General features: G+C 34.8%; 2 protein-coding genes and 1 long non-coding RNA gene across 3 annotated transcripts; 2 read left to right on the top strand and 1 right to left on the bottom strand.

The window, feature by feature from the left end:
* The first annotated feature begins 2867 nt into the window (after positions 1 to 2867).
* Positions 2868 to 3753, top strand: LOC129940347 (uncharacterized). Its single transcript, XR_008780668.1, has 3 exons — positions 2868 to 3422; positions 3487 to 3567; positions 3629 to 3753. It is a non-coding gene; the product is annotated as an uncharacterized LOC129940347 (long non-coding RNA).
* A 3586-nt stretch (positions 3754 to 7339) lies between these two features.
* On the top strand, positions 7340 to 8565 carry LOC129942762 (uncharacterized). The gene is made up of 3 exons (XM_056051821.1): positions 7340 to 7545; positions 7612 to 7786; positions 7840 to 8565. Coding segments are annotated over exons 1-3 (903 nt in total). The 5' UTR covers positions 7340 to 7543.
* Positions 8566 to 8631: 66 nt separating this feature from the next.
* Positions 8632 to 10191, bottom strand: LOC129942761 (putative nuclease HARBI1). The gene is made up of 4 exons (XM_056051820.1): positions 9849 to 10191; positions 9353 to 9791; positions 9095 to 9239; positions 8632 to 9029 (listed from the first exon to the last, which is right to left on the bottom strand). Exons 1-4 carry the CDS (start codon positions 9974 to 9976, stop codon positions 8632 to 8634), a joined length of 1110 nt encoding a protein of 369 aa, XP_055907795.1. The 5' UTR covers positions 9977 to 10191.
* Positions 10192 to 18671: the final 8480 nt, after the last annotated feature.

Here is an 18671-nt window from a genome sequence, read left to right as displayed (position 1 = left end):
CTTATAGGCTAACCTTCAGAAAATGGAGGGTTCAAGGAGAAGAAAACAAAACTCTTTTCCAGATTGAAAAGAAGCGTATACAAGCCGAATTCAAATCGAAAATGGGACTAACTGTTGACCAACCGAAGCAAGGTCATGGGTCATCAAACGATGGTAACACTGCTCGGACATTCTTTTCTGATCCACAGAAAAGTTCCGAAATAACAAAAATCGACCAAAATTTGATCCAAAAATTAAATATCATTTTACGAGTAATGGCAACAGGAATTGACATCAATTTCGATAAATTTAATATACTAATTTGTGAAACAAGAGAAATGTATTTGGATCTTTACGGATGGTACTATATGCCCTGTACATTGCACAAACTATTTTTTCATAGTATAGATGTCATGAAAAGTTTTCACATACCAATCGGGCAACTGTCTGAAGAAGCTCTTGAAGGCTTGCACAAAACTTTCCGCCGGACTAGGCTTAATCATGCAAGAAAATCCTCAAGAGCTAACAACTGTAAGGACGTTATGAACCACTTACTACTTATGTCAGACCCGTACCTTTCTTCTCAAAGAAAATTTAAAAGAAAACCCAAAATATACGATACTGATATCAAAAAATATATCATTGATTATCATGACGACCAATCATCTTCTTCTGATGAAGATAATTGAAGAACCTCTTTTTGTTTCTCTTGTATCTATTACTTAAGCCCATAAAATGAACAAATAAATATGAAAATAATATGCTTACTAAAATTATGTGTTTTTTTTATTTTTTTCCCGAATTCCCATACATTCAACGCACTGTGCGACGGGCCGCTGCTCCATAGCGTGCTGTGTAGTAACAACAAACTATTGTGTTATTTCAATTCACCCTTCCGGTCTCGACGGGCACTTGCCGAATTATTGTGTTATTCCCCTTCACCCTTCCGGTGTCGACTTAGCGGATGCTTATCTCGACAAAGGTAGAACTATTGCGACCGACAATTTGTACACGTTGGTTGCTTTAGCAGAGACTTTGCTTGCTCGAAATACTCATTTGGCAGGAAGGCAACGCAAAAATCGCAAAGGAAAACCTAAAGAAGTAACAGAGGTCAAATCGTGGGACGAGAAAACTCGGCTATCGTAATAGCCAAGTGGAAAGACAAACGCGAGGTACTTATGTTGAGCACAAAACACGATCTAGAATAATGTGAAACAGGAAAAAGAGATCGGCATGGTGAGTCCATAAAAAAGCTAAAAATGGTTATTGATTATAACCACGCCAAACAAGGCATAGATATTTCAAACCAAATGGCATGCTATTTTACACCATTGAGAAAAACTATAAGGTGCCACAAAATAGCTTTTGAGCATTTGATATCAACATCCGTCGTCAATGCTTTGATTGTTTACTGTTGAACGCACGGAGCTACTCAACAACGGTCATCGAACGCGCCTGATAGCATGTGCATGAGCCCATATAAAACTTCCATCAAATGTCAATCAGAAAAATGTCAATAGAAACGTCATTCCACATTGCCATCTTTATTCTCAACAAGGAATAAAAAGTGTGTAGTTTAAAGTAAAAAAAAGGTTGTGTTTTATTTTTCAATTCTTTTGAGTTTATTTTATACAATTTAAATGAATATAATTACAAGGGTTTTCAGCTAAAACATTGGTCCTTCGAGTTACAAAATAATATCGAAGTGTTTCTCAAAGATTAATAAAGTGTGTGCAGATCAAATTATTGTAGTGTGTCAACCTGCAAAACTTCATCAGGATTTTACGCCATTTTACAAAAACAAGTAAGTGATTTCCTTACTTTTTTATATTACTATTTATATTTAATTAATATGGCAAGCAAACAATTAAGCGCAAAATACAAGCAACTTAAAAAAGACATAGAAAATGTTGTCAAAAAAGAAAAAGCTTTTAGTGTGAATTACGTTCAAACCCGAATCAAACTATTGGATGAGTTGTCTCTGTCTCTGTAATATATGAAGAGTTTATAGGTGCTGAAGATGCGAAGAAGCAATCGGAGGCTGAAACCGTGTATGAAAATTTTCGAGAAGAATACTGCGATTTTCAAACAAGGCTTCTGGATTCGCTGGCAAGTCTTGGTGGCAGCAGCAGTTTGCGGTTCAAAGAAGTCTTTAAAAAAGAAAAAGTTTGTAAGAGCGACGAAATTCACCTGCCTATTGGGTTATAGATGGCAGTCAACGTGATAAGTCAACTTTCGGATTAAGCCAGTACGACCGACACCAGACCTTTTCCAACAACAGTAACATTAAACATAACAGATACAAACACGATACAACAAAACGAATACAAAACCTAGACACCGAGAAAAGAAAAAGACAACGGTCCCCTCCATCAATTGGGTAATTTTAAAAAGGGATTCATTGTTTAAGTGTCTCGTGTGCTGGCCGGTCGAATCGCTTAAGCGTTTTATAATCAATAAATATACGACTATAAAATTAAAGTATTCTGTTTTTTTTTTGTCAAAAGGACACATTCTACATTAAATGTAATTGATATCAAGGAGTATCAAGAGGCGCTCAATAAATTAGGCATTATGATGTCGCAAATTAAACCTCACTCCAACTCCATACTTCCTATACTATCAAGTGACCTTAAACAGATCCAGCTTCACTTAGATAGACTCATTCCCAAGATCAGAAGAAATAAATCATTAGATTTTCTGGGCTCTGCCTGGAAATGGAACTCCGGACAGTTATGACTTCAAAATCATGAAAGACAAAACAAAAACTGTTCTGGTGAATAATAATAAACAGAGTATTATAAATAATTTAATCAACACCAGAATAAACGAGCTAAGCAACTTAACTAATTCAATTCAAAAGTTCTATAGAAGCCGGCTGTGTTTTTTTGTGCTCTCTTAAATTTATTTATTTAAAATGAATTCTAAATGTGATAAATGCTTAAAGGTTATTGATGATATTTCCTTTCTTTCGTGTGGTGTTTGTGGCAGAAGCATACATGCGAGTTAAGATTCATGAATAACACGTACTTGTAATTAAACTCTAGGCCCAAAATATGAATATTGTTTCCAAACCTAAATTAGTAATAAGCTATAAAGTTCCATTCTTAGAAAACAGATTTAAATGAATCATCTTGAAACCAAATGCTCTTTGTTCAAGTCTCTTTTCCTAGAGTATAAATACTCCAAATAAATCAGATATGGAGTTCAGTTTTTAGTAACGATAGCTGATGTATTGATGTATTGTTTATAAGTGACATAAATAAAGTATTATTTTTTAAAAACTCATTCTGGAGGTGAAGTAAATTAAGTTGCATTCATTTCACAATTTATTGACAGATGGCTCAACATTTTAAAATCGCATACCTAAACAAACCTGTAAGCTGTTAAGTACTTTGTGTGCAGCTCTTTCTCGTTTTTTCCAACAAATAAGTAATGGATAGGTAAGTAATAATATTTTAAATAATAATTATCTCGTCATATCTGTAAAACTTAAATAACATCTAGGTTTGTTATTAAAAAGCCAAGGACTGAGTCGGCAGTAGAAAGTTCCACAAATGCAGATGAGCCGTCATCTTCAAGCAATTGGTATTTTTCACTTTATTATAAGGTTTCATGAAATTACAATTACCTATGTATAATTTCTTAGTGATCAAAATGTGGACCAAAAAAACACGAAGCGGAGAGAAAATTTAGACAGGAATGGCTACAAAAATTCAATTGGCTTAACCATGAAGCTGACAAAAGCTTTTGTGCTGCTTGTGACAAAATTTTAACCAACCATTTAGGTCACTTAAAACAACACGAAAGAAAAGAAAGCCATATCAAAAACATGGAAAAAAAAAGAAATCAAATACAAATTGATTCGTGCTTGCAGCGGGACAAGTCGAGTTTTGAAAAAAAAGTTTATTGGGCTGAGCTGACGCTCGTCCATTTTTTAATAACTCACAATCTCCCATTTTTATTAATGGATTTTTTACCAAATCTGCTAAAAGAATGCTGTCCCGATTCGGAAATTGCAAAATCAATCAAGTGCGGACGAACGAAAGCAACTCAACTTGCAGAGACGCTAGGAACAAAAGCGAAGCAGAAAATAGTTTCAGAGCTGCAAACTACTAAATTTTCCTTAATAACAGACGAGACGACTGATATTTCAACCAGAAAGTCTTTAGTTTTAGTTGTAAGGTATGTCGATAAGAATTCCAAAATTATTAAAGATAGATTTTTGGGTTTGATTGAACTTATAAAACGTGACGCTGAAACCATTTACAACAGCATTAAGACATTTTTTTCTGAAAATGATATTCCATTTGAAAATTTAATTGGACTGTCAACTGACGGTGCAAGTGTTATGGCCGGTGAGGTGAATGGTCTGCAAGCCAAGCTTAAGAGCAACTCCAATATGTTTTTTCTTAAATGCACTTGTCATTCGTTGCATCTATGCTCTGCCTATGCCTGCAAAAAAATTCCCAATGAAGTTGAAAAACTTTGTCGTAACATCTATACATTTTTTGCTTACAGTGCTAATCGTATCAATAACTTTAAAGAATTTCAAGACTATTGTGCAGTACCACCGCACAAAATATTAGGTATTTCGTTGACAAGATGGCTCTCCTTAGAAAACGTTATAAATCGAGTGGTGGAACAGTGGGACGCACTTCAATTATATTTTCTTTCGTGCTATTTGGAAATTAGCGGAATAAAATCATACGATTTAGCGAATTCAATGGGAAAATCTGAAACGAAAGTTTATTTTCTTTTTTTATCATACATTTTAAAAATAATAAGCAATTTAAATAAAGAATTTCAATCGGAAAGTGTTCGCTTGCCATATCTACATGGCCAAATAGAAACAACAGTCAAACTTATTTTAAGTAATTTTGTAAATAACAACTACATTAAAAGTATAAACTGTTGGTCAGAATTTAATTTAGAAAATAGACAGAATTACTTTAGTCCGGTCAAATTAGACCAAAAAATCAGTAAACCCACGACAAATTCAGGGGAAGCTGAAAATTCTTAAAATTGTTTAAATTATAATTATAAACATTGTCTTAAAAGTCCCAACCGATCCCATGTAAGGAAAAAAATTTAGCGGGGTAATAAGGTCCAAAAAATGAGTTTTTCGCGATTTTCTTGAAAACGGTAAGTTTTATCGCAAAATTACCCCAGACATAATTTGTAGATCAGGGAATTTCCTATAAAAAAGGTATCAATAATTTTTTCCCTAAAAGCCACCGCTTCTGAGATATAACGATGCAAAAAATTGCAAGCGTCATAATATGCCTAAGTACCTCACCCATATACTTTCTGTAGCTGTAATGTAAGTAAGAATATGTTTCTGTCGGTGATTTTAAGTTACATTTAAAATATAAAATACTCATGAGTATTATTCTGAGAATATCAGGTATAATGAAACTCGATCCCTTAATACATACAATAGTGTAACCTTGAGGCAACATCTGTCTCTCTGTTCAGTTGTGTGCGTGGCTACGGTCGCTACCTGTTTTGTCTAAATACTCAATACATAAAATAATGTTAGTCTTGAGCAGAGAGAAAAAAACTAAACGAGAGAACCAACTTCGACGGTTGCTCTCTTTTTGCCTACAAGCTGCGATTTGCACATAAACTTGCATATGTATTAACTCCATATAAAAAAAATGTGGGGAACGAATACTTATGCAAGAAGATGTGCATACTCCCCACATTAATAAAAAAATGGCGTCCACCTTCGAAAAATGGCGGATGCCATGTTGTTCAGAGGTGTTCAAAGAAAATTCAAAATTGTGGATGAACAATTTTTTGGTATTCTCATTGTGTTACTTTGCGAGTAATATCATTCGAATATGAAGTGAAATTAATTACTCTTGTTAGGTGCCAGAACAATGAAGATTTAGCAACAATTGTAAATTACGCATTTAGAGAAATATTAGTTAGTTATTTGAAGCCAGTTTTAATTATTAAATAAGTAAAATAAATTAGGTGTTGCAACGGTGCAATGAGAATTAGGACCTAGAAACATAAAACTCTGAAAGCACTACAACTATTATTTGTTTTATTATTAGCTGCGTTTATGCGTTTAATTTTCGCTCAGACCGTTGAAAAATGCAAAAAAACTCTGATTTAGTTCAATTTTCAGAGTTCATCGACTTAATTTTGGCTGCGAGAGTTGCTGGAACATTGACAACGAGAGTTAAAGAATGTAAAGATGGATAATTAAAATAAAACAACGCATAAACATTGAAAACATTTTTATATACTCATCTCTTTTTAACATTCATATTGTTTTTGTGTGTACTCGTTGTTTATTTTCTTAACGTTAACGACATTTCCAAAATGCTGAAGATAAGTGATTTAAGTAGAGACTAAATAAAAAAAACGTGAACTATTGCCAATTTTCATCGCATAAGATTTGTGAACTGGCGATAAGCTATGCTTTCCACTAAGCTAGTGTGCTGTTTTTAAAGGCTTAACTACATATGTAAGCCGAAAAGTACTTTTGTACAAAAGTGAAAGTATTTGTATTCTCGCTAGGTCAGTGATTTTGTGCATCATTTTTATATGTTTTCCAGTTCTATTATTTATTTATATCCTATCTTTCAGTTATATGGCGACAAGGAAAAATCTGTGAGGGAAAGTTCTAACTACAGTTTTTCTGAAAGTGCATTGTGGGTTATTCATAGATGTTTGCTAAACTTTTTAGGCTATTCATAAATAAATGCAAATATAAGTTATCTAAGTAGATAAAACAGCAGTTAAGTTATTATTTAAGGTATAACTATTGAAATAAACATAACATACATTTATAAAAAACATGTACTTGTTCATAACAAATAAAGTCTAGTCTAAAAAACCTTAACCTTGTTATACACTCTTTCTGAACACATCTTTTCTGGTTTTGGTTGTTAATGCCATCTATCTGTAACTCAAAGAAAGAGAAAAGAAAAACAAATTCACCACATTCTTCCGTTTTAACGTTTACCGTAATTCATTGACAAACGGAAATTTTTTGCTAGAATTAATTTGTGAAAACCAGAGAGAGAAAGAAATATCAAATGTCTCGATTCTCTCTGCTCTTCGAGGTGAAAACATGTATACACCGATACGAATTCACCACGATATAAAAAATGAGAGTAAGAGGTTCCAAAGGGACGGAGACGAGGAAATTTGGCTCTCTCATTTAGTTTTTTCTCTCTGGTCTTGAGCGTCACTCTGAAGTGAAAACACGTGTTCATTCTAACCTATTTCGAGTTTTTTTATGTTTTATAATAAAAATGTCCGAATATTGTTTGATAAGTACGTTCAGTATGTACGTGGACATTTTAGTCCCAGAGCTACTGTCGTATTTGATGGCTATAATCAGCCCTATCGGCAATACTTTTTCCCTGGAAAAAGTTCTCTAGTTCGAAAAATCGGCATCGGCAATACTTTTTTAAGGGAAAAATTTCCAAGGAAAAATTTCCCCAATAAAAATCCCTATCGGCAATGAAGTTTCTCCCCCGAAGTATTTCTGTCTTTGTTTTGATAGGGAACAGATCTGTTAAACAAAATATGAAGCAAAAAAATGTAAGTTATAAATTTTTTCTTTCAAAATGTTCAATAAAAAAAAGATTAAATTATTTATTTTGTAAGGGCGACCAACAAAAAACAAATGGAAACTTTGGTTGATTTGATGGAAAAAAATCCAGACATTGCCTCCGGATATTCCAAAAAGAGTAAGGAGGAAGTAACCAGATTCTGGAAAATTGTTGATCGTGAGCTTAACAGTACTGGACCACCTGTTAAGTCTATATTTGAATGGAAAAAGGTTAATGTTTCTGTTAAATCTAACTAAAATTAGCTAACAAATTTTTTTTTTAGGTGTGGAGTGATAAAAAGAAGTATATCAAAAATAAAATGTCGGAAAACCTTAAAATGAAGCACGGAACTGGGGGTGGCCCTTTCCGAGAGTATAAATTTTCTGCTTTGGACGAAGCAATAATTAAATTATGCGGAATGACTCAATCAGTTGAAGGTTCCTCGGGTTCTCGGCGATTTGGGTTGCCGTCGTGCTCAAAAAGGCATAATGAAAACCAAGATGCCGACAAAGAAAACTTGTCAGTGTCTCCACCTAAAAAAAACAAAGCTTCAGAAACTATACCCATAGATGATGAGTTGGAACTTCTAATGTCTGTGGCCGACGACTCCAGGCAAATTAATTCAAATATGAGTGACTCTTCCAGTCATAAAACAAAGCCAATCCCACGTTCATCTAAAGAAGCAACAGAAACAAAAAGGACTTGTGAATTTTTGGAAAGAGAACTTGAGCTCCACCGAGAGCTTTGTGATAAGGTTGGGCGAGTAATAGAAAAATTTGATGAAGAAAAAGAAAACAATCAACACCAACGAAATGAAATAAAAATCAGCCTAAAAAAAATATACCATTCAATTGATCGTCTTTGTGACCACCAAAAACTAGCTCTTGAGGAACAAAAGCGTAGCAACTTTGAAATGGAAAAACTTCGAAGACGTGAGATTGAAGCGAAATTTGATTTCAAGCAAAAACTGCTTGCAATTGAGGAAGCTAAGCTTGAACGATTGGGTTAAGTAAACATAAGCCATTTTTGTGTAGTGAATTTTGTATTTTATTTATTTTCTTTGAATAAAGTTATTTTAAATTGACTCTCCAATTTGCGTTCTTATATTTTGAGATACAGTCATATACTCTGAATTATCAGGTGGCATTTCGTTTTCCAATTCTTCGGTGTCAGCATTACTCTCATGAATACTCGTCCTAGGAAGGTCCATAGGATTAAAATCAGCATTGAAATGAATGCAAATGTTATGTAATGCACAGCAAACATTTGTTATTTGCACGGCTTTGTCAGGTTGGTAGTGAAGCTCCCTTGCACCGAGTAGACATCTCCACCTGTTTTTGAGAACACCATTTACTCTCTCAATGATGTTGCGGCACTGCTTATGCTTCAAGTTGAATCGGCTCTGAGATGTACCATCTTCTGGATTTCTATGGGGAGTTAAAAGCCACGGTTCTAGTGGGTATCCAGCGTCTCCTACGTATGTACATTAAGTTTTTTTTTTATTAGATTAAAAAAAGTACATCGTGAAATGATCTTACCCAATAACCACGAGTTTCTTTCTCCATTTAAATACTTTTGTTCCAACCATGACCTTAGTTCGCTTACCCTCCAAATGAACGCATCATGAGTTGCTCCCGGGTGGCTAGCATCAACAAACCGAATCCGCATATCAGCATCACAAACCTATGGATATGTAGGTTTATAAATAAAAGTGTTAAATATAATCAGCCCTATTGTGAGTTTCACTTGGAATGTTTTCCGCTCGGAATATTTTTAATATATAGGTTATTTTTTACCAGTAAAACATTTAAACTAAAAAAGCCTTTCCGATTATAAAATAAGTGTTTGTTAAGTGTAGGCGCGATTATGCGGATGTGTGTGCCGTCTATACAACCGATAACACCTGGTATACGATGTTTTTCGTAAAATTGGATGGCTGTGTTTCGTTTTTCCTCTGGTGTCATGTCCATATTAATCCAACTTGAACATAGCTTGTCTTCAAGTATATTTAAAACATCCTTTAATACTTCAGAAAATGAAGACTGAGCTAGACCCACGACATGGTCGTTGCCAACTCCTTTTTGGTATCCTCCTTCTGCAAAGAAGCGCAAGCATGCGCTAAGCTTAACAATAGGAGGAATACCAAAAGATTTTTTTTGTTCTGCAAATGAAGTTTTCAGAATGTCCAGTAAATAAACAAACATAGGTTTATTTATTCGATAGTATTTTTTGAATCTAAAAAAATAAAACAATTCTTGAGGTCAACGTTAAAAATATAAACTCCCAACTTACGTTGCTTCTGGCAATTCAAGAGGATTGCAATTGTCCCTTAAAACCCTTCGCATAGTCCTTAAATCATTATTTTGTCTTTCGGCACGATTTTCCTCATCAAATAATACAAATATTGCACCGTTAAACATTTTAATTCTTGATTTTATTACTTTTTGCACTCAAAATTAGAGCTGTCAAAACTTTCGAAGAAATGTGTTCGAAAGTTTTTTTTTTTTGTTAAGTTGGTTGTACTTCTTTCCCGAAAACGAAATTCCGATGGAGATTGCCGATAGGGAGAAAAATTCCCGGGAGAGAAAACCTACTCCCGGGGAAATTTCTCACGTGAGATTGCCGATAGGGCTGAATGATTGCACGACAAATATTAAAGCAGCAGAACAGCGTCGTCGAACTTTGGCAACATCTTCATCTTCCGACATTTTATTTGATGAATTTATGACAGTTCCTACTAGTCAACAGAAATTTTTGGCAAATACTCACAACAAGTCTCGATTTATTTCAATGTTAAAAGAAAAGTTTACTGCTGAGAATATACTGGTTAAACAAGCTCATAACGACGCCGATGTACTGATTATCGAAACAGCAATAGAACAAGTTAACATGACAAATATAACGATTGTTGTGGGTGAAGATGTAGATTTACTCGTGTTACTCACTGCTCGAAGTCCAGCTGAAAAAACTATATTTTCTTCTTAAAACCAGGAAAATCTCAAAATCAATCAGAGTTTTATTCATCAAAAAGTTTGTCGACTTTTGCAAAATGTCGAAATCACATACTATTTTTACACGCCATAACTGGCTGTGATACGACATCTGCATTTTACAGGAGGGGTAAAACAACTGTATTCAAAATGTTTGAAAAGCAAGACTTACTTGCAACTGCTGAAGTTTTTAAAAAATGTAATTCAACTCCAGAAGAAGTTATTACCAACGGAATTCACTTTCTTCTTCGTATGTACGGAGCTCCTAAAAAAACTACCTGCTTAGACAAGTTTCGATATGCATCTTTTGTCAAAAATACTCGAAATAAGAAACAAGTACAATTAGCTTGTCTTCCTCCAACCTCAGTCTCTGCTCATCAACATCTTCTTCGGGTATACTACCAAGTTCAAGTGTGGCTTGGTTATCAACTAAACCCAACAGATTGGGGTTGGAAGTTGGTCGATAATATATTAGAACCAATTCAGACTTTCCTTCAACCTGCGCCGGAAAAATTGCTCAACACTATCTTTTGTAACTGTAAAAAAGGATGCAATGCTAAATGTGGTTGCAAAAAAGTTGGGCTGTTTTGTTCTCTGGCTTGTACGAATTGTCAAGGCCAGTCTTGTTCTAATGTAGAATCACCAACAACAGAGGATTCATTTAATACTGACGAAGAAACATGTGATGCTTCACTTTTAACACAATTCACTTATAGTCAGGATGAAGAAGAAGAAGAAGAAGAAGAAGAAGAAGAAGAATAAGAAGAAGAAGAAGAAGAGGAAGAAGAAGAAGTGATTGACGATTCTGAATCCGACGAATAAACTATTAATTTCTAAATCTAATCACAACAGACCCGTGGAATAGGCCTATTGGGGAAACCACGTTAAAAAAAACGCGCTAAGTACACTACCTCAGAGGTGGCGTGGAAACGTGTGCGTTTATGATGCTTGCAATTTTTTGCATCGTTATATCTCAGAAGCGGTGGCTTTTAGGGAAAAAATTATTGATACCTTATTTATAGGAAATTCCCTGATCTACAAATTATGTCTGGGGTAATTTTGCGATAAGACTTACCGTTTTCAAGAAAATCGCGAAAAACTCATTTTTTGGACCTTATTACCCCGCTAAAATTTTTTCCTTACATGGGATTGGTTGGGACTTTTAAGACAATGTTTATAATTATAATTTAAACAATTTTAAGAATTTTCAGCTTCCCCTGAATTTGTCGTGGGTTTACTGATTTTTTGGTCTAATTTGACCGGACTATATGGCCAACTGGAGTACAAGTTAAGCAGTTTTTGAACCATCCAAAAAACGGACTAGGCCAAAAACAAAATCAAACGTCAACATAATGAATGATCTTCAAATTTTTAGCTTCAACAAGTATTTTTCCATCTTTTATCATAATGCGAGTGGTATGAGAACCAAATCGCATGATTTCTCTATTGCTGCCCAGGACTGTTCATACGACATTATAGCTTTAACTGGAACTTGGTTAAATAAGAACTTGTTGAATGGTGAATATTTCGCTTCCGATAACATCGTCTTTCGCAAAGATCGTCAAACTGGTCAAACTAGAGGAGGAGGAGTTTTGTTGGCTGTTCGATCAAATTTTACATGTAGAGAAATTAGACTACCTTATAATTCTTTCGAAATTGATCAGATTTGTGTTTGTTTAGATTTATTTATCCAATCTTTTAAATGTATTCATTTATATATTTTCGTATCATATATCCCACCTACATCTTAAAATCTTTTGTATGAGTGTCAGATTAAAAATATTGTAGAAATTGCTAATGATAAAGATGAAAATTGTTATTTTGTAGTTGTTGGTGATTTTAACTTGCCTAATATTAATTGGAAATTCTCAGATGATGAAAAGCAATTATTTCCTTATAATGTTGTCAAAGATTATGAATATAATGTGATTGATAGTTTATCAGCCTTAAATATGTATCAAATTAACAATATTGCTAATTCTATTGGTCATATTTTGGATTTAATATTTATTGATAATTGCCTTGAAATGACAGCAACCACAAGTACCAACCCTGGACGGAGATTGTCATTCTGAAGTGACATATATTCTAATGGGATAATATCATAGACACATTCCATTTTTGCATTCTCATCCAGCAAGTTCATTCAATTACATTCATTAAAAAGCAATTCTATTTTCCATTTTATGTATTATATAATATTATATTTAAGTTTATGTTCTTAATAAATATTCAATTAAGTCTACGACTTATTAATTGTCTCCATTTCAAGCACAGAACATAACTGTATTAATACTCTTTTATCCAGCAAACCCCTTAAGTGCATTGAAATCAACAATTAGCATATCTCGACCGTTGAAGAACTTACCCCCGGATTAGTTTTACTAAATCAATACCATTATAAAGTTTACATAGACGAAAATGAATTCCTCCTCAATGAAATATATTTGATCCAGTTCCACAACGGTACCGTTAAAGCCCACCAATACACATTACAAGAAACAGAAGTCATAGAACACAACCCACTTTCAGCAGCTGTTAAAACGCAAGTCGAAGAATTGCTCTCGCTAGAAATGTTTAAAGAAATCGAAGCTAAAAACACAAAATACATAAATGAGCCAAAAACAGCCAATGAAAGGAAATCTATGGTAATGCTACTAATGCTTGCAGCAACTCTAACAGCCTTCCTATTTATTCTTTGGAAGAAAGAAATAATACCATGTACCCCCTCGTATGAAAAAAATTACCATCGAGGAAATATCCTTAAACGAGGCAAATATGGGACCAGAAACATCGAATAGTAGTACGAGTAAACCTATCCCAACAATTCGAACATTAGGGGTAGAAGACCTTAACCAACATCTTAAAGGGCAAAGACGCTGTAAATTTTCTCAAAAAACACAAAAACATCATCATTGTAGCAGCTGACAAAGGCAATGTCACAGTTGCGATGAATAGGAAAGAGTATGAAGAGAAGATGATAGAACTTCTCTCTGACCGCTCTACATATAGAGTCATGAGAACGACCCGCCTCACCACCCTGCAAAACAAAAAGAATGAATTTGTTATATGGTTACACACTAACAAGATCATCGACGACAGAGAGAAAACAAAAATGACCAACCACACAGCACAAATACCTGCTAGATATGGACTACCGAAAATACACAAACAAAACATGCCTCTCCGCCTGATAGCATCATCGATGAAAGTGCTTTGTTACGAACTCTCCAGGTTTTCTTTGTAGAATATTACAGTGAAAAAGTAAATGCAGTCAGTCAACTATACGCCGATGATGGAAGATAAAGTTCCGAAACGCGTCGCGTAATAAATAAATAAAATAATAACAAAAGTTGTGAAATTTATTGTTTTAAAATAAAACAAATAATAATAATAAAATTTAATTTTCGTTTTATTTTTCATTTCTAAATTAATAACACCACAACCGGAGACAACCACACCATATATATGTATATTACAGTGTGTCACGAAAGAATCTCCCCACTCAGTCAGAAATTCGTGCAAAGCGAAAGATTTAATAATCGATAAAAATGAAGTTTTGATTTCTCTGTTTACTAATGTTCCTGTTCAACTTGCAGTCAACATTATTAAAAGGAAATGGGAAATTATAAGCGAAAACACAAGGTTGACCCAATCAAATTTCCCGAATTGTTTAATTTTTGCATTAAAGGACAACAACTACTTACAGTTTAAAGACAATTTGTACAAACAAATACATGGTATGCCAATGGGAAATCCTCTTTCCCCGACGATTGCTGACTTGGTTTTAGACTATTTGCTTGAAGAATGTTTCAAACAAAACTACAGATACTTCGCGATTGTTAAAAGGGAAGAAATTGATAATGTGCTACGATGCCTCAACCAATTCAACGAAAAGATCCAGTTTACTGTAGAGAAGGAAGAAAGTGAGTCAATAGCATTCTTACGTCTATCTTTCGACTGGTATCAAAAGGATACGGCATCTGGAAGACTTCCAATTTCCGATCTAATCAAGCCAAACACAGACGTATAAGCACAGCATCCAATTTCATAAATAAAGTCTTTGCGTTGAGTGACCCAAAATACCACAAATACTCATTGACAATAGCTTTCCGATAGAAATCATAAGAAATTTGATACTTCGTCAAAAACATCAAGTTTCTTCCGGAAATAAGTTAGAAGAGAAGAAAGGTGTTTACAAAAGTGTTGTGTATGTTCCCAAACTCTCGGAAAATTTCAAAGAAGTTGTGGCCAAAAACAACCCTGACGTGAAACTAAAGACGAAAACGGACAAGGATCGCCGCTCAGACGTAGTTTACAAAATAAACTGCAAAGGAAAACTGGACGAACCATGCAATTTCTGTTACATTGGCACAACTAATGTTTTTAATGTTTTTGTAATATTCAAATCACTGTAAGTCATACTTGTACGCTTTACATAATATTCGCATGTATTAAATAAACATTTTTATCATTTTTGTGAATAAAGACATCGCCTGAAGAAGACGAGAAGTTTTGGGACGTGAGTGAAGTATGTCAGTTCACTGACAATCCAAAATTGCGTCAGTAACTGACACGAAAAATGGCAAGTGTGATAAGTAGTCACTGACACGTGGGACAACTGGCAGACTTTTTTGACAAGAGCGTCAGTACACTGACAGTGTCCCATCACTGACAACCCATGAAATTTTATGTGCTGTCACTGTTGAAATCCTGCCAGTGAACTGGCAGGTTTTTTTGACATTTGCATGTTTTCTGCAGGAGTTTTTTATTTTTTTTTTGAAGAAGAAATATTTTTATATTTAGGAAACGGCTAAATTGAATTATTTATATAAAATAAGTGTGTTATGCATAAGCATGATAATAAATTCGATATTTTATTAGTCTGCACATTCTTCGTTTTGAATGTTTATTTTTTCATCCTAGAGTTCTTTGTTCAAATCATTATTTATTGTAACATAATACTCTTCAAGTGTTGTTTCAAGTTTGTTTATATTTCAAGTGGTGACCGAAACGTCTCATCATTAAATTCATAGTAATCAAAGACAGAATGTTTATGAATACCACATCACTTTTCTTTATCTCGTTTAAGCATCCAATATGAATCTCATATTTGATGCATTTGTTTATCCATATGTACATACGTATGTAAGTATAAGAGCAAATCTGTGGTTGATATTTCCACATTCAATTTTTGTAAGTGAGTCTTAAGTAAAACTCAGAACAATAAAGATACCTCTTGTAGCAAAAAGAAAAAATGTATTTATCCAAGAGCTGCCGGTAGGAGAAATGTATTCTATTCAATGTATTTAATTCAATGTATTAGTATTATTTATTCTATTCTATATATTACTATGTATTAGTAAATTCAAATAAAGCCGTTGCTGTTTATCGTTGAGTTGACCGAGTCAGTCAATGGTTAGCCTCAGTCGAAGTAAGACATATTAAATAAACTGTGCTCCGCATAATCCGAAAAAGTATAATAATTGGTGTTTTCTTTTTAAACGTTTGACAAAAAACAGGGATTTGTTTGCTGAATTATAATCGGTTACACTCTTTATATTTTATTAAAATCAAACACGACTAAACTTTTATTTCCACGGCATAACAAGTGGAGGTAATAACGTGGATGATTTCGGAGCATCGATTAAAGCCAAGAAGCCGGCTAAACGTGACAGGGCTATGAATTATAAGTGGATATTTGAGCAGGAGACGTGTCTAATAGAGCATGTGGAAAAGCGACCACCGCTTTGGAACTGTACCCACCCAGACTATAAATGCCCAAATATAAAAACTAATTTGTAGGGGGAAGTCGTGAGGGAATTAAACATCGACACGATCAAGGTCGAAGAAGCAAAAATCAAGTGGAATAATCTGCGAAACAATTTTAAAGCTTTTTTGAACAACCAACGCACCAAAAAATCTGCACAAGGTGCTATAGACGGAACCGCTACAGCTAAATACCCCCATTATTCGGAATTGATGTTCTTAAAATCGGCCGATGTGCAGCAATCATCGCAGTCCATCTCCACGTTGGAGTTGGTAATTCCAGTTAAGTTTTCTAACATATTTTATTAAGTTAATTTGAATTGCAGGATAATCCCATGACCGATCAAACCTTTTTGAACGATTTGGGTCTAGCAGCAGCAACGCAGGCGACAGACGACAATAGATTTGCACCTCCCCTGACTCCGACATTTATCTCTCAACATCGCAAGCGAACAACATCAAAAAAATCCGTTGCGCCATCGCCTACACCTGATGGTGGTGTTTTCACCTGCTGCTCATTCAGCTAAGGCCTAAATAGGAATGAGCTGCATTTGCCCCCACCGAAACCATTGCCTTTCAGAGTAAGGCCAGTGCCCTACGTCCTCGTCGCGGACGATGCCTTCGCCATGCAACTAAACATAATGAAGCCTAACGCAAACCGAGGTTTAACGATGACCCAACGTGTTTTCAATTATCGTTTATTTCGTGCACGTCGCGTAATTAAAAACGTGTTCCGTATCATGTCGGCGCGCTTTCGCGTCCTTCGGCATTATATTCTCTTGAATCCCGGAGAAGCAAAGCAAGTGGTTCTAGCGTCTGTGGTGCTTCATAATTTTTTGATGACGCACCAGCATTTGCATTTGATCAATAAGATGCTGAAGACAACCTTTTGAGACCGGCTGATTGGCGTGCTGAAGCACTAACCGCATTGATGCATGCACTGCAACTGATTGGAGGGTCATCAGAAAACGCGAAAAAGATACAAGAGGAATTGATGCATTATTTAACAGGGGAAGGAGAACTCAATTGACAATACTCTTGTGTCTAATTTATTTTTCAGCAAAGTTTTAAAAAGCTTATAAAATTTAAAACAATTTTAATAAAGTTTGTTTAAGGGCAGTGTATAGTCTCTGTGCGCATTTGGAACGTTTTTGGCGATCCAATTTTTGGCTTCTAAGAAATCGTTTGCGTTATTTCCATCTCCATTTGTTCCGCTTGCTCCGGCCTTAGCATTCGCAAACGGCCCGCAATATGGCCACCGAATGCACAAAAATGGTCCTTGCTTATGATGGCTTGAGCGGTCTTCCAATTTTTTCAGCAAATTCCGGCCCGAGTCTTTAATCATTGCAGAACTTGAAGGTGTTTCGACGTTTTTAACGTACAAAAATTTGTACTCCGCATCCGCTACTCCCATCAGAGAATTCATTCGTGATAGTTGGTGATAATTGGCAAAGTTTGTGAGTGGTGGAAAAATAAAGACATTAAAATACAAATAAAGTACGGAAATTCTTGAGAAGTGAATATTTTAAAGCATAAGAACTCTCTCCAATATTGAGAATTAAAATATAAGAACTTCGGGTATTTATAAACCTAAAAAACCAAGTTTTTAGTGTGAAAAATTCCAAATTCAATCTAATTCTCAAAGTGAAACGTCAATAGAATAAAGAATAAAGCTTTCACTGTACAAAATAAACATAAATTTAAATATAGATAGATTACAAAACTTATCATAATATCCCCAGAAATATACAACGATTTTTATTCAACAAATAAAACCACTAGCGAAGATAAATTGGAACTGTCTAATGGAAAATAGCGATGACGACATGATCAAAATTCAGGATCTGGTGATGGGAGAATTTGAATTGACTTTTGGAAGACTACAAAATGATCTGAATAACAACTTCAGCTTACCCAGTCCTCAGCTTAGTAATACCAGCTTTTCGTCACAGCCGAGTACTTCTGGTGTCTCAAACTCTCGATCCAACCGGACATCATTACGAGCTCACCCACTACCCAATCCATCTTCAGTTCCACCAGCTCAACCGACCGTGAATGCAAGACGAATGAAACGAAGTTACACATGGAGAAAGACGGACTTTCAATCGCCCATTACTACATTTACGTATACGTATATTGGTTTTAAGACACCCTTACAATATTTGTTTGTATTTTTTTGGTGATGATTTGTTGCATTGCAACACATTGCTGAGGAATCTACCAAATATATCATTCAGAAGGATCCCTCGTGCCATTCACTTCAATGACAACCAGAATTTATACCCAGAGATCAACTTGGACATGACAGACTTTTCCCTATTCGACTCACATTGGATACACTAAAAAAGAAATGCCA

This window comes from Eupeodes corollae, chromosome 1, assembly GCF_945859685.1.
Source record: "Eupeodes corollae chromosome 1, idEupCoro1.1, whole genome shotgun sequence".
Classification (NCBI taxonomy): domain Eukaryota; kingdom Metazoa; phylum Arthropoda; class Insecta; order Diptera; family Syrphidae; genus Eupeodes; species Eupeodes corollae.
This window is presented reverse-complemented; position numbering and strand designations above follow the sequence as displayed.